At 41.6% G+C, this 15,526-nt stretch overlaps 1 protein-coding gene across 1 annotated transcript in view; it reads right to left on the bottom strand.

Moving 5' to 3' along the window:
* Positions 1–15,526, bottom strand: part of col4a1 (collagen, type IV, alpha 1) — a 39,768-nt gene that overhangs the window by 17,657 nt on the left and 6,585 nt on the right. The window contains exon 2 of the mRNA XM_068704921.1: positions 2,608–2,661. Coding sequence (XP_068561022.1) covers positions 2,608–2,661 — 54 coding nt within the window. The remainder of the gene's footprint in view (positions 1–2,607; positions 2,662–15,526) is intronic.

A 15,526-nucleotide genomic window follows, 5' to 3' on the forward strand; every position in this document is an offset into this window, starting at 1 on the left:
AACGTCATGTGTGACATACTGAAACCTTTTGGGACGATTTCCATACTCTGACCACAACACATCTGACTTCAATCAGTCGGTAGAAAAACTGTATTTTGAACCATGGGAAATCATCAATAGGGTTACCACGGCAACTCCTGTTGTGCAATGTACGGAAGTGACATCATTGGAAATAAAGCTCACATGGGTTTTTTGGGGCCTTTCAGAAATTTTTCAAAACACAGGAGTGCTTTGAATCCACAGTGGGTTGGCCGAGCTCCATTGAACACAGTGAGTACATCTGTTGTTTTTGTGGGGCTACTGTTGCTGTAAGAATGAGCCATAAAAGGCCAGACTGTTGCACAAAGAGGATAGAAAACACTCTGCAGTCGTCTGATATAACTGAGCCAATAACTCACATGTACACTCACACAGCAGGAGTTGCAGTGCAAAACAAATTAACTTTAATAGCAGTGGTTCCCAATTTCCTTTACTTGTGACAACATAAAACAAAGCAATGTAACCAGTGACCCCTCATGTCTACTGATTGTGACCAATTCAACCAAAGAGGGATTCTTTCTTCATTTCAATCTTAATTGGACCCTAGACCGATTTTTAGGCCCTCAGCTCAAAAATAGCATACCCATACGATAATGAGTGTACGGTTGCAACTGTAAGGGCTATTTTAATACTTTTGGTAGTAAAATGACCCTAACACTTGTGAGATGTGTTGATATGTGTAAATATCAGTATATATGTTACTGGTTAAGAGTAGATTAAGATGGCACACAGCACAAATTGAAAATTCTAATTTTCGAATGGAAAAAAAAGCAATTTCAGGATATTTCTTTATTAGAAATCATGTAGGTCCAAGCTTTCCAGCTCTCCCAGATCATAGAACTATATGTTGAGGGTCTCTAAACAAAGTTTTACTTTGATAAAGTGAAGCTTTATCTAGTACATCTTGATCTAGTACGGAGAGGTCAAACGAGGTCAACCAAAATGTAATTTTGTTCCAGCTGTGTCATTGTAATTTTATATACTATATAATTATATATTTCACTTCTTTTATCATTAATAGTGTTCAATCTATCCATATGCAGCAGTTTGGCATCATTTTGAGAGCCTGGATCCTCTCTGAGACTGTTAATGTTTGTCATCCATGGGATTTTATCGTCTGAATTCCAGTTTTTTTATCCTCCAGGGCCTTTCAGCCACAGTGAAGGGCCGATTTGACCCAATGAACGTTCCATAGACGTGTCACAGCCTGCTCTGTTGAAACAACCTAACGTGACTTTGAATGACAGAATCCGTTAGCCAATCATAAAATAAAAACTACCCGAGTGTCAAATTTCTCAAATCCGATTTGCTGAGACGTATAACCCCGCCCCTTCCGCTAGCAGGCACACGAGGCACACAAAGGCAGCGGCAGCTTTAAATTCAAACAGATGAGCTGCGCAGATAGATAGTAAACATGAGCGGATTATTTTTTTTTTTTGCTGCAGAACATCTCAAAGTAAGGAGCTGGTTTATGATGTGATCGATTATGCGGATTATGATGATGGGTTTGTTTTGTAAGCAAAACTGCGAGGCTGTGTCGTAGCGGAATGTGAAAAAATGGCTGCGACCGTCTGGTCGCTAGCGATCTCCGGAGCTAACGAATGTTAGTATTTAATTAATTTTTCAAAACGTTATTGGCATAAATGTGGCGAGTGGGACTGCCTAGGGGGCGCTATATCAATTGTGTTACTTGGTATTATACATAGCTTTGTCATATGTAGTGTTTGGAGTTTGTACAAACAGCTGAGATGACTTTGTAGCGCAGGAGCTACAGTTTGAGCAGGTATGCGGCATCATTATATTCGTTACTGATGAGTGCACGTTATGAGTGGATTAATTTTTGGATGCATGCTCCGCCCCCACCGGTGGGGGCGCTCTGGCCAGATTGGTTAAAGTGATCAGGAGGTACACAAATATCCCATAATAATTCACAGGCAAAAAGGCAAAAATAAGAGGAAAGTCTGAAATGTTCTTATTTTTTTGTGGCTGAAATATTTTCTTTCCTAGTTGCTGTCCCATAACTGTATTTGTTACTGATTGAATGAGATATATCAGTCTTTAACAGTCTCTAAGCAATTGCTTTAGAGAAGAAAAAAAATGAAGTAACAGCAAAACCGCCTTTGCCAAAGACAGTTAATACCAACTTTTCATGTTTCCGGACAGTGATTAACATTCATGCTGGACTGCTGACAGCTCAAAGGCTCATCTCCTGTTCAGGCTAGTGCCCCCACCACTTGTGCATCTGTACTGTATCTGACAGCCTCCCTCTGATGGGAGTAAGGCCCTCGGCCCAGCTGTGTGTCCGGACATGCTCCAATTCAAACTGATCTTTGTTCCTGTCCTGGTCTCTGCTCCGTGACTGAGGCCCATCCACTGCTTTTCCACCCAGGCCCAGCTGCAGTCTGTCCCACTGAGCTGACCCCATCAGTCAGAACATAGCAAGCACTGCCACGACTGCTTTGGTCTGCTATCAACTTAAAAAGCCCTTTGCAACAACTGCAAACTAACAAGGTGGTGACGAAAAAAAATGCACAAGCATTGATTGACAGTGACAAATGAAAATCTCACCTTTGCTCCTTTCACACCACTGCAGTCGCATTTTCCACATGATGCCCCGCAGCCCTGAGGATGAAGGGAAACATACATATGAATGATACATCACTTGGAAGACAAAATATTCAGAAAGAGAATGTGACAAAACAAGAAAATAATAATCATCAAGAGAGGAGCAAAACTGAAGACAGTGTTAGCTAGCTGAGTATAACAGCCAACCGCTGAGGCTCACTTGATGTCATCCATCAGACTACAAACTTCTTTTATCAATCATTCTTTGATAGCATGCTAGTGTCCTGCCTCTGTCAGATGGCTCATATTTATCCCCACTGATGCTGAAAATCACCACAGTGAGCCGACTTCTGCAGTGTTTTCATGCAAGTCTGCTGATCTATCTCACAGGTGAGCATTGACAAATCAAAAATTGTGTTGATTATTTTAAATTCAAAAACAGAGATGGATGCCCTCAGTTGTATCATCAGAGTTTGCTGCTTTGTTTAAGCGCCGAGAGTGAACCAAAACAGCCAAGTTGCTGATAGTAAAACCAAAACAGTGAGCTGAAAGATGCTAAAACACTCTGTAGAGCTAAAGAGAACTGCAGTATGGTGAAAGTTCTCTATGGGTTTGTCACCACAAGCGACCTCGTTCATGTACACTTGTCATTAGATCCGCTGTTAATTGTTGTTCATTGTTAATGAACTATAGCAGCTTTAATTCTATTGATGACTTATTGAAAGGCTTAAATAAAGGATGGCTTTCTTTACTGCAATCATGTTACTTTGAAGCCACATCGAGCGTCACTGATTACTACATGCAGGCACAACATCAATGCAGCTGGCCCTTTCAGCCCTCCCAACTCCCCCCACCCGCCCACCTCACCCTGCTTCCTCTCCTCTGGGGTCTCCAGAAGATGGAGCCTGGGAACTGGCCTGCTCTGCCTTGGCTCTCTCTCTCATTGCTCCCCTCCTCCTTTTCTCTCCATCATCCAGCTGTTGCTGGACTCACGTGGAAGGCGTCCAGCCAAAAGCCTGTCAGAGCTTTGGACGGGCTCAGCAAGCTTGGGCAGAGAGTGAACAGCTACACTACACACAAATATTTCTCTCCATCTGCCTCTTGTTCTCACACACATACACAACAAATAAATGGCTCCGTCATCCTTAATCATGATCCTCTCCCAACTTTATAAACCTGGCATCTCATATATAAGTCACTCTTAATTTTACATTTTCTATAACTCTGCGTCCTGTCCAAATATTAAACATGTTCCATGTCTTCCTACTTACATGCAATCCTCTCCAACATACCAGATAACTGAATCAATATGTGGCTCTAAAACCATGGGAAAACTCAGAAAACAGACCCCACTCTCAGGACCTTCAGCCCTGACCAAAAGCACTTGTTCTCATCTAATCTATTATAACACATGTGTGGCCTGCTACATATTCTCATTCCTGCTCTCTCAAACACGTCTAACTCACGCCATCTCACCTCTTAACTTCTGGTCCCTTGAGTGTTTTTTTTTCACAGGATTTATTACTATTATGCCACTTAAAGAAAGCTTCAGGAACACCTGCTTCAGATCAGATTAGTGTCATAAGATAAACAGAGGAAAAGGAAAATTAACTCTCAGAATGAAGCACATGTGTGTTTTATTACGGCAAACTTGCTGGCACGCAACAATAAGGGCTCCTGGTGCTGGATTAACATGATTTTGACAATTTACCAAGAGATTTCAGGCACGTTGATGCAATGAAGGGACACATGACACTTGCATATTGTCAGCACCACTCAAATAAATCACAGCTGCTCATGTTTAAGCATCGCTTAAGTATTCTCTCAGTCACCTGTTGCTTTCTGTCTCTGATTTTTTTTCTCCTTTCGGCAGTTTTCTCCATCCTCTTTAAGGCGCAACTTAACTGAGCAGACAGTCCTGCATGTTCGTAACTCAAGCCTCAAACTGGCTCACGATGATGAAGACGCTAGATGCGCTCATGTGTGAGGAAAAAACCCCACCTATGTGATGTCTACTGCTGAATCTCCAAACACCGCTCAGTAATCTGCAGGTGGATCAAAATAGTGCTTCTCAGTTTGTTTTCCTTCTACGTCCACTATGCACCACCATAAACCCAAACACCAGATGGAAGAGATGGCACACAGACCCAACTGACATCTGCACAAAAAGAACATCATGCTAATGAGTCTTGCAGCCATTGAGTGGATGTCTGAAAAGGGATCTTAAGAGGACCTCATACAGATCCGCGGGTGTATCGAATGATGAAAGGTCTGATTATCAAGCATAAATACCATTTCTAAAGGCATACGTCATGATGGATGATAGCTTTACCAGATTACACACACACGCCTGAGATGAAAAGAACATACCCACAGTGGTGGAAGATAAAGCACATTTACTCAAGATCTGTAAAATGTTGAGATACAAGTATTTGAGTCCTTCTATTAATGCTACTTTTACTTCGCTAGATGTCGGAGGGATATTTTACAGTTTTTACTCCACCACATATACTGACCTTATAACAGACTGACCCTCATAAAAAAATTACTATTGATACTCATCATAATCTATCTAAAAAGTACATTTAATTTTTTTTTTGATGCATTGTACAACAAAAACACACTTTTATGAACTGTCTTGAATATAAATATGAATACCGATAAAGAATAAGGGAGCATGTTTGTTTGTACTAGTTGAGTATTGCAGTTACTGTCTCCCAATGTTATACCTTACATTAAATGATCCCCATCAGATCCTCGCAGTGAGGTCACACAATGCAAATTTTTAAATTGTAAAACAGAGAAGCATTGGTATTGTATCGGTACTTGGTCTACCCGAGTTTGGGTATTGGGTATCTGTATCAGAAGATTAAAAAAAAGAATCCTCATCTGCTTGTTATGATTACTACTTACATTACCTGCTCATATCCTACTTAAAAATTGACCCAATAAAACATAATGCTCTGTTATAAACCAACAGTAAATTTAAAAAAAAACTAATTACCTCCTCATTCACTCCAATATTAACTACATTTCCTTAAAACATTTTAAATGCTGTATCTTTACTTATTATGGAATATTTTTACATTGCGGCACAGACGTCCAGCACAGTACATGGTGTGCATATGTGAGAGCTGGAGAGTCAGATTGTGAGAGAAGGAGGAGATGAAGATGATGTTACTCTACACAAACAGCATGATCTTCCACAGAGCAAACAGACTGAGCAGAAGCCTGAGATTCTGCAGTGATGAGTGTTAGTGTCCACTGTGAATATACAGTGGCTGGTGAGTCACTGAGCCCTCGAGGAACTGTGTCAGATCCAGCCGAGCTCTGCCGCAGACAGTCTGACGTGCCTCTGGACAAGTGTTTATGTCATTCCTGAGTCTGGATGGCAGGCCTGGATGTCTCCAAACTGTGAAAAATCAATATGACGTGTGCTGGCAGAGTGTTTACGTTTCTTGGGCGCTGTGCAAAAACAGTGCCTCATCATAATTGTGTGTTTATAATTGTTTAAGCTGTCCGGAGCTGGCATGGAAACACAGGCCTGAGGGTTTGCTTTGACAGAATCTGAGACAGAAAGCATAAAATCCCAACAGAGGCGGAAGATGGGGTGGGAGCAATGACAGCGATCTGTGGCATCATGGTGCACACGGGCACGTTCACAGGCCTTCACAGTGTAGGCCGCTGTATCTCAGTCCTGGAGGTTACATCAGTTCCTCCCAAAAGGCCTGATGTTTCAATAACACTTGCTTGATATGTCTGACATCATTAGATACATCACAGCGCTGAGATGAGCCCAGGAGAGAGGAAGTGATGAGTAACGTTTGTCTGAGAGGCAGCTCCAGAGATCCAGACGTTAACACAAACAGTCTTAATGTAAACCAAGGGTGAGTGTATAGAGCTGTTGCATAACCGGATCCTAAAAAGAGCCACAGCAAGAGCAGCATCGTCGTGGCAGAGGCAAGCACAGCCTGCTACAGAATAGGTTGGATCGGGCATTTTAAATCTCTACTGACGTTTCCAAGATTTACATTTTGTGTGGTCATTGACCTCACCTTACTGGACAGAGATAAAGGATGTACAATATTCTAACTGACAAAACAAACTCACCACAAGGTATATTTTCTGTAGCAGCAGTTCCAGAGCTTTCAATTCGATAACATGATCTTCCTCTGCAGAGCAAGTTGGGTGGATATTTAAGTCCATGACAACTGGGCAAACACAATCTGCTGACGAAGATCATGTGATATGAATGAAACTCCAGAACATGAACTAAATGGACCTTGAGTTGAAATAGTTTTGCCAACTACTGTTTCCAAAGTCAAGACTGAACTTTCATCTCTACTATAACTGCTTATAGGCATCTTTTCTGCAGTTGTTGTTTGGTTACCATTACTTATAATCAAATCTGTGATGTCATTTCAGTATATCTCTGGGGCCTTTAGGGAAAATAATTTCTTAACTTTCCAACAACCAATCAATACAATACACAGACTCAAACTTCATTCTTGACCTGACGGTTCTCATTAAACATCCCATTAGAGACTTGAGGCTTCTCAACTGAATTCAAAGGATAAACAATGGTTGGAAAAGGCAGCTGGATTTTCCCAAACGTACAAATAGGGCCAACGTCTTTGTTGCAGAAGTCACTGTGACTGCATGACTCACTGCAAGTGGGTAAATCCCCCCTCATGTATTGGAGCCAACATGCAAACTTTATGCTTAAATGTTTCCTTAAATGGCCGATTCTTTCATCTTGTGTGAAATAATGTTTTCACAAATTCTAGCCTGCTGCATTCATTTTGTACACAGATTCCACTAAGTTTTGCAGCAGTACTAATTTTAACCACATGGGGGTAGAAACGTTCCCATCACTGGACTGCTCCACTTTGATTGAAACAGCTGGATGTGTCTTTCCGACCATGTTAAGGAGAACTGAAGATCACACAAACATCTGGTCAATGTCATCTACAGACTTTTCTTAGAATGACATCACATTCCTGCCATAACTTCCCACCACTGCCGTAGTATCTCACAAACCACAGGGGCCTCCTGGAGCGGCTGAGCACATAAATTGATGGAGGATGTGCCATTTCAAATCCCCTCTTCTTCTATACACACATCACAAACACATAAAACCAGACTTAACACCAGTAAGAAGCTGACATTTAGATATAACCTCCTAACACACAGTAATGGTTATCAGACAAGCATCATGAGATGCGATTGCGTCAAGGCATCGCTATTATGCTACTTATTACTGTATGAAATGGATTAAATTAATTCCTAAGACTCATGATACTTTGAAAAAAATAACCTAGAATCGCACACACACACACACACACACACACACACACACACACACACACACACACACACACACACACACACACACACACACACTCATGGTAAGACCATAGGCAGCAGCCACTTTATTTGTTAGACTTAATGTAAAGTTATGAAACTGACATCAGCCAGAGTCATGAATAAAAGTTCTGGTGCTCTTATCAGGAATCAAATGCTGCGGAAGGCTGTTGTTTTTGTTGTTTTCAGACTGAGCCAGTCATGTGAAAATCTATGTAGCCAGAGAAAATGATTTGACTGGAGAATTCCCTCTCAGTTTATCTTCTGCGCTGAGAGAGGAGCCTTTCCTTCCCTACTGATATGAGTTTCAGTGAGGGGGAAACTAGACCCTTTTTACTTTGTATTGTGGAGATCTGTTGCACTTACATGCTCGTCTCAAACATGCATGCACCAAGCAGTTTGGTGCTACACACCCAGCACCAAACAACAGATAAAGTTAACAACTAGCTACTGAACATAACCAGTCATCATAGTATGCCAGAGTTTGTTGACGAGTTCTGCCCCCAATAACTTTTAGCAATTAAGGGTTTCATGCAACCACCGGTGCAACCATATTAGCAGACACAGAACTATTTTCTTGGAGGTTTCTAAAGGACACCTTATAGTATTTTGCTGCCTGGATTTCTTGCATAGGTTTAGTGCCACCAACAGCCCAATGACTGTCACTCTGACTCAGCTGCTTTGCCGTGGTATAAAGCTGTAAAATGAAACTGTCTCCCTCAACTGTCACAATGCTTCTGGACCATGTGTACTCCAACCAAGCCCCCAGGAAGCCTACTTTCGTAGTGACCAAAACGTGGAGTTAAAACTTCTGGATCAGTCACGTGATGCCATTGGGCCCAAAAAGATTTTTTACCCATGACTTCAATAAATAAAGAGATGTCTGTCAATCAGCGAATAATATTTTTTATGTAAATAAACTTCCCATTACATTACATTACATTACAGTCATTTAGCAGATGCTCTTATCCAAAGCGACTTACAATAAGTGCATCAACATTGGTAATCAAAAGAACTACTAGTCACCAGAAGAAGTACATTTCCTTTTCCAAACAAGCATCTAAGAGCATGAAGCAGAGCATAACTCAGAGCCAAAGTACAGTGCAGAAACAAGAAAAACAGTTAGTGCTATAAGTAATACAAATACAATAAGTGCAACAAGCTAGTATGAATACAATAAGTGCTAAGTGGAAGGCTCAGGGTAGCACTTCCTGAAGAGGTGGGTTTTCAGCCTGCGCCGAAAGATGGGCAGCGACTCCGCTGTCCTGACGTCAGTGAGAAGTTGATTCCACCACTGTGGGGCCAGGACAGAAAACAGCCGTGACCGGGTCGATCGGCCGCCGGGACCTCTGAGCGACGGGGCAACCAATCGCCACGAGGCAGCAGAGCGAAGTGGTCGGGCGGGGGTGTAAGGCTTGACCATGGCCTGGAGATAGGAAGGAGCTGTTCCTTTCACTGCCCTGTAGGCTAGCACCAGAGTCTTCCCAGTAAGAACACTTGAATAGCTGTTATTCAAATCATTAGGTCCTAAAAGTGGGAATGAGCCCAATACTGAGGCCAGGAAGGCTGAGGTAAAAGGAACACTGGTGCTCTTGCTCTATTGGCCCATGGATGTGGAAGATCTGGGTAACTTTATACATACTTTTGGCTCCATGCGTCACTAAGCCACTTTCATACTGAACGGGGCCGCACCTCCAACACTGTATCCAGTTTACTTTATTCAGCCATGACTCCAACACCAGCCTCCCCATGTGAGCAGAGGTATTATTATAGCCATATTGTTGCATCACTTAGTTTTGGGTTTACATTTCGTTCTGTTTTGGGCCATTGGCTGTTTGGGTTGATGTCAAGTTGGCTGATGTAATTACTCTTAATGACTACGCTGAGATTTTGGCTTTCTTTTCCAGCAAAATATTGTGCAACGTTGTTAAATTGAACGTATCCACGAACTTTCGCATAAACATTTGGGGTTTTCTGTGGACTCAGTGAGTGCCGCTGAAATAACAGGTAGAGCTTTTTTCTTTCTTTTCTTACTTTTCTTTCCGGTGCTTGTTGAAGTGAGTTTGAGACGCTCCTGTGTCCTTTTACCACAGTGACTTAGTTGGTCTAAGATGTTGAACCTGTGTAAGTCACCCCGTAAAGACATGCTCATGGCGTTAAACCACAGATCATGGCTTCCATATGGAGACAATCAGGATAGTTCTACTCCATTAACGTCACAAGGATCTCACTTGGTAGCAGTGCTCATTAAGCAACACTAAATGAGACAGTTATGGAGCACACTGCGATACAGGCAATACAATACCTCGTAATAAATGTAGCATTAACAGAACACATGCTGATTAGAAAGCACAGACACAAGCTGCATTGCTGTGACTACTCAGCTGATTCTGATGTCATATAATCTATTAGATCAGTATCTCAGCAATGTTTACTCACTCCAGCTTTTTGTGGTTTGAGGTTTTTAATGGTGGTTTTTCGTCATAGTCAATAAGATCACAGGTGCTACTGACCACAACTACGCTGTTCCCACAACACTCCTGGGCTACATACACTGAAACAGGAGAGAGAAAATAAATAAAATATATAAAAAAATAATAATAAATGAGTAGGGGAGGATAGATAAGTTATTTTAGACTCTGCTGCTCAGACATTCCTGGCCTTCTGTGGTACTGAGAGGCTGGGTTAAGAGAATAGAAGTGGAGGAGGGGAATTTTCTGTCTGACTGCCATACTTGGAAGACAAGTCTTTTGGTGCAAGTTGCTCTGTAAACAGCATGTGTGTGTGTGTGTGTGTGTGTGTGTGTGGGTGGGTGGGTGAGCAGCACATGCACAAATTGGAATGCTACAATGTGAAACATTTTTCAAAAGTGCCAAGATAGATATCAAGTTAAGTGAAACCATTTTTCTTTTTTTTTTCTTTTTTATTGGAGAAGCAATATGACAAAAATAAATACATATAGTGAAACATGGAAGAGAGACATAATGACAGACATACAGACAATAACATGAAGCAGTTACGATGACGTAGGTAATGAAATGATAAGAGTCCGGCAGTATAGATTACAATTAGATTGGGTTATGTAGGTTATGTGTGTGCATGTTTGTATGAGAGGCAAGAGTATCCGTCTGAGTAGTCTATGAGATGTGTGGCGGAAAGACAAAAGATGTGGTGGAATTTTTACAGTGGTAATGAATAAATATATGCTTCAAAAGCAATATAATAATAGTAATGATAATAATGATAATATAAGAAATAATTATAATAACCATCATATTAGTTATGATTACATTCACACAGCAATTAGGTGCGAGGCCAGACCAGGGGCGGTGGAAAGGGAAAGGGAGAGGCCCCCCCCCCCCCATTAGCTTGCTTCACAACCTCTGGCTCTGTCCATACTGCCTGGCTCTGTCCAAAGGTAGCAAAGTCGGACTACTAGCACTTCTAAAACTCACTAATAAGCACACTGTATCTCATTTAATTCACACAAAAACCTAAGTGTAAAATAAAATGTTTTAGAGGGGAAGCCACTTGTCTAAAAGAGATAAGCTCTTACCTCATTTATCACGAAAAACGACACAGTGGTTACATGTCAATGCTCCAGAGAAACCAAAGGCCAAGTTGAGAGTCCTATACCTGGAGACATATAATATACACATTCTGCAATAAAGCAGGGCTATGTTTCCTGTTTCCTTTATTTAAGGAGTCCTGTAGTGCTCATTTGCTGTGACCAACTTGATGTAAAACATGTCCTGTTCTGGCTGCAGGCAGCAGGTTTTCATCTACACTACAGAAATAATTCAGGGCTTCTGTAACCAAAAGCAGATGCATCTGCAAAGAGCTGCACACAAACACACACACACACACACACACACACACACACACACAAGTCATGTCTGCACAAAAATGCACATGGGAAGAAACGCACACATGCAATGGATGTAAACACAAAAATGAAGATCAATACCATCAAATTTAGCAACCTTGGTGAGATCAAATCTTTATCCCCTAGGAGAAGCTAAAACTCTAAGTAAATGAGGCCTGAGCAATGCTTACGCTAAATGATATATAGGAAAGTAGGTATGCACACACACAACCACACACACACACACACACACACACACACACACACACAAAATGAACAAACACAGCAGTCAGTCACCAGTCTGCTCATGCATGACCAAGCGTGACCAGGTTAATGTTGCCTGTCATTAAATTTGGGACCAGAAGACCAGAACAGCTGTAAGTGCATTGCTCTAAAGTGGTGGGGTCTAAAAGTTAAGAAAACTGCATCTCTACCAAAAAAAACATCAAGTCTATCATCCACTTATCAATGTCATGCAGGTCAACGCTTTACTTCAGCTCAATAAACTCATGACCTTAAATGAGCACAAACCTACTGTAATTCAGTGAAGCCAAACATGGCTAACTGTGGACAGAACCACAAACAAAAGCTCATCCTCTGGGACTGCAGAAGTTGTTGAACAAGTCAGCGGACATGCAAAGAGAACTGTACAGTCCTCTTTAGCAGAACAGAACCAGCAGTATCAACAGACCAACCAGGAAGTCTCACATGCAAAATTAACTCAACAAATGGGAAAATTGTTTCAGACAATTTCTCAGGACTTGCTGGTCTGCATAATGTTTTGTGTGTGTGTGTGTGTGTGTGTGTGTGTGTGTGTGTGTGTGTGTGTATATGTGTGCGCGCTTGTACTATATGTGTATGGTAAAATGAAAACTCTGGAATTGGCTGATGTTCAAGATCTGGATCTGGTGAAATACAGCGAGTGATGGGACTCCAGAAATCTGTTCTCTGCTTATCACTACCTGTACATGTGATTACTTTAAGCACTAAAAAGTCCACAAATTCAATGACTCAATATCATTATATTTCATTACAATGGTTTAGTTATCATGACCAACACCAAACACTCAACTGCTTTTCAGACAAATTCCACATTAATGCCTCTCAGAGATCCTACAGAATAATCCTGTCTTAGATTACAAAGGTCCCTGACCTCTCTTAACCAGCTAGTCCATCTGCATCCCACCCTGACCAGTAACAAATGAGCCTCACAGGCTCATCCTGCTAACCTCTAACCTCTGCCCAGACAATTAGAGGAGATTTAGACATTCAAACAGAATTTTCAATATAAGGGTCATCTTTATAACTTTGTTCTTCCTCAGTGTCTGTCAGTGTTTATGTGAATGAAATGTTACCTTGTTAAAAGATTAAAGAAACACTGATCTAAGACTATTCATTTGGCCTTAGAGGGGACTTTCTGGCTCTACTGCACAAACACACACATGCACACTCGAGCACTCCACCCAAGAACAGCTGATTGCAGCCTTGCTGTGTAGCCGACTTGTTGATGATAAAATAAACTTTTTAGTTCTCAAATGCAGGATATGTTGTTTGTCTCTCATATAAAACATTAGTGTGAAAAGTCAGAAATCTGGCGAGCTAACTGAGCTATCTTGTTACAGTCGTGTTGTTTCAGCCAGTGGGAAATCTGGGCTTTTTGGTTTGTGTGCAAGACTCTGTTCACGTGCCCACACATCACTGGTCTGAGTGGTTATTGTTCCACATGGTAAAAAAAACGAAAAAATTCCTCTACAATACCAGAGGAACAGAATCGGTACAAGTACTAACACACAAACATCAAACTGAAAGTTCTCTACCTCTGCACTTCATCTTGTTTGCAGCTGCCTCAGTTTTGGATGCCTGTACCCTAGAAATAGAATCTGACAATAATCTGGAACAGAGTTTGCAATTTTTCTCCGCTAACAAATCTGGTATTGAGGCAGTGAGAAGGGAGAACATGGTCAGGGGCTGATGGAAACAGAGAGGGACGGGGGGTGGGGGGGGGGAGAAAGAAACAATTACTTTGTTCACACGTTTGTTTTCTCTAATGAAAGAAAGGGCCAGTTCAGTTCATGTCAGCGGTTGCAGAGCTCAGAGTACTCCCGCTCTGCCGGTTGCTCCTCTGTGAATGTGCAGCACTGTGCCACAGGATGTGGGGTTTAGAAAGCCATTCTTTCTAGAAGGAGGAAGGCCTCTTCCTTGCCTTTTATGCTCACAAAGACAAGAAGGGGTTGGGTCAGCCTCGCGTCTCTCTTAAGAGCACTCTGGTATCTGCAGCGCCAGCACGTGAGGACAAGGAATGACCTCTGCGACTTTGTAGCAACCAAATATGTAGCAGTTTACATCTATGTCTGTCCAAAATGTCAGCACTTTATCATGTTATCCTATTAGATATTTGTGTGAAATTCATCATAAGTCATAATTCAGTCACAATTAGTGCATTCATTCTTGAGTTATGGCCAAAAACGTCTTTTGTGAGGTAACAGTGACCTTTGACCACCAAATTCGTTTGTGCCAATTTTGAAGAAATTCGCTCAAGGTTTAAGGTTCAAGGTTTTATTTATTGTAACTGTGCAAAACGGGGTTGTTCAATGAAATGCAGTTATAGTCCCAAAACACAGAGGTCCGGACCTTGGTGACCTCAATGGTGGGTACAGTCATGCTGGCAACAGGTCAGCATTTTGCTACATAAGAAAAACACCCCAAAAAATCAAATGTGGAGGGTGGAGGAAGAAAACCAAGTCTCTCGCTCTCTCTTTAAAATAGACTCATGCGTTACATGGAAGCATCTGGGTTACGAGTTAGTAATTTATTCAAAGAAGCATTACTATAACTGTTATACAGGGAGACACAATGCATCCATCAGGGACTATGCATATACAGGAAGTGTGTGTGCATGTAAGCTCTGTTTCACATCCTTTTTAACAAAGGCTTTTCCATGTGGGCATGCTCCACATGTTGGTGTTGTTTGTTCCCAGTGAGGAAATTACCCCTCATCATTGACATCAGAAACACATAATTGAGGCGGCACTACAGGAGTAAAAATAAGTGTGAGAACAAGAGGAAATTCCAAAGACCAGAGAAAGACGGCCTTTATCCCTGCACTTCACTTCCAAGTCTGCAACACCCTTAATGGATAATGGAGCACGTTAGCCCCATAATCATACCATAAACTTCAGATGATAGCTATCTAATAGACAGAGCTGTTCTCTATTGTTCTCCTGTTTCCATATCAAGCCTTATCTCTTCCATCACCATTACATCACTTCCGCTGGACGTATGGAGTCTGTAACTTGAAGAACAGATCTGCTCTCATATCAGTTAAAATGTCTTAATCTACCCCTAGACTCAGCTATGCATTGAAAGATCAGCATATCTCAACTGCTCCTGATGTGAACCACGGGATGTGACCGGCTTTCCTAAAGTTATCTGATTAAGCTCTTTTTTGTGTGGAATACTTTAGTAGAATAACAGCTACATAAATGAACAATTATCATTGTATGCAAGTAGACAGAGTTAAACCGCCAGCAGCAATATAAGGAAAAGATGGATAAAGCATCTGTTCTTCCAGGAAAGAGGTTCAAGGCTCTGGGTATGGATACACAGGCACTCTCAGGTCCCCTAGATTACAGCCGGATCTGCTCTTTCTATCAATCCTCCTCTGTACATATAGTCCCATAACAGTCCAACACT

Source organism: Cebidichthys violaceus, unplaced genomic scaffold, assembly GCF_023349555.1.
Source record: "Cebidichthys violaceus isolate CVI_PGR_0920_01 unplaced genomic scaffold, fCebVio1.0.p SCAF_11, whole genome shotgun sequence".
NCBI lineage: Eukaryota > Metazoa > Chordata > Actinopteri > Perciformes > Stichaeidae > Cebidichthys > Cebidichthys violaceus.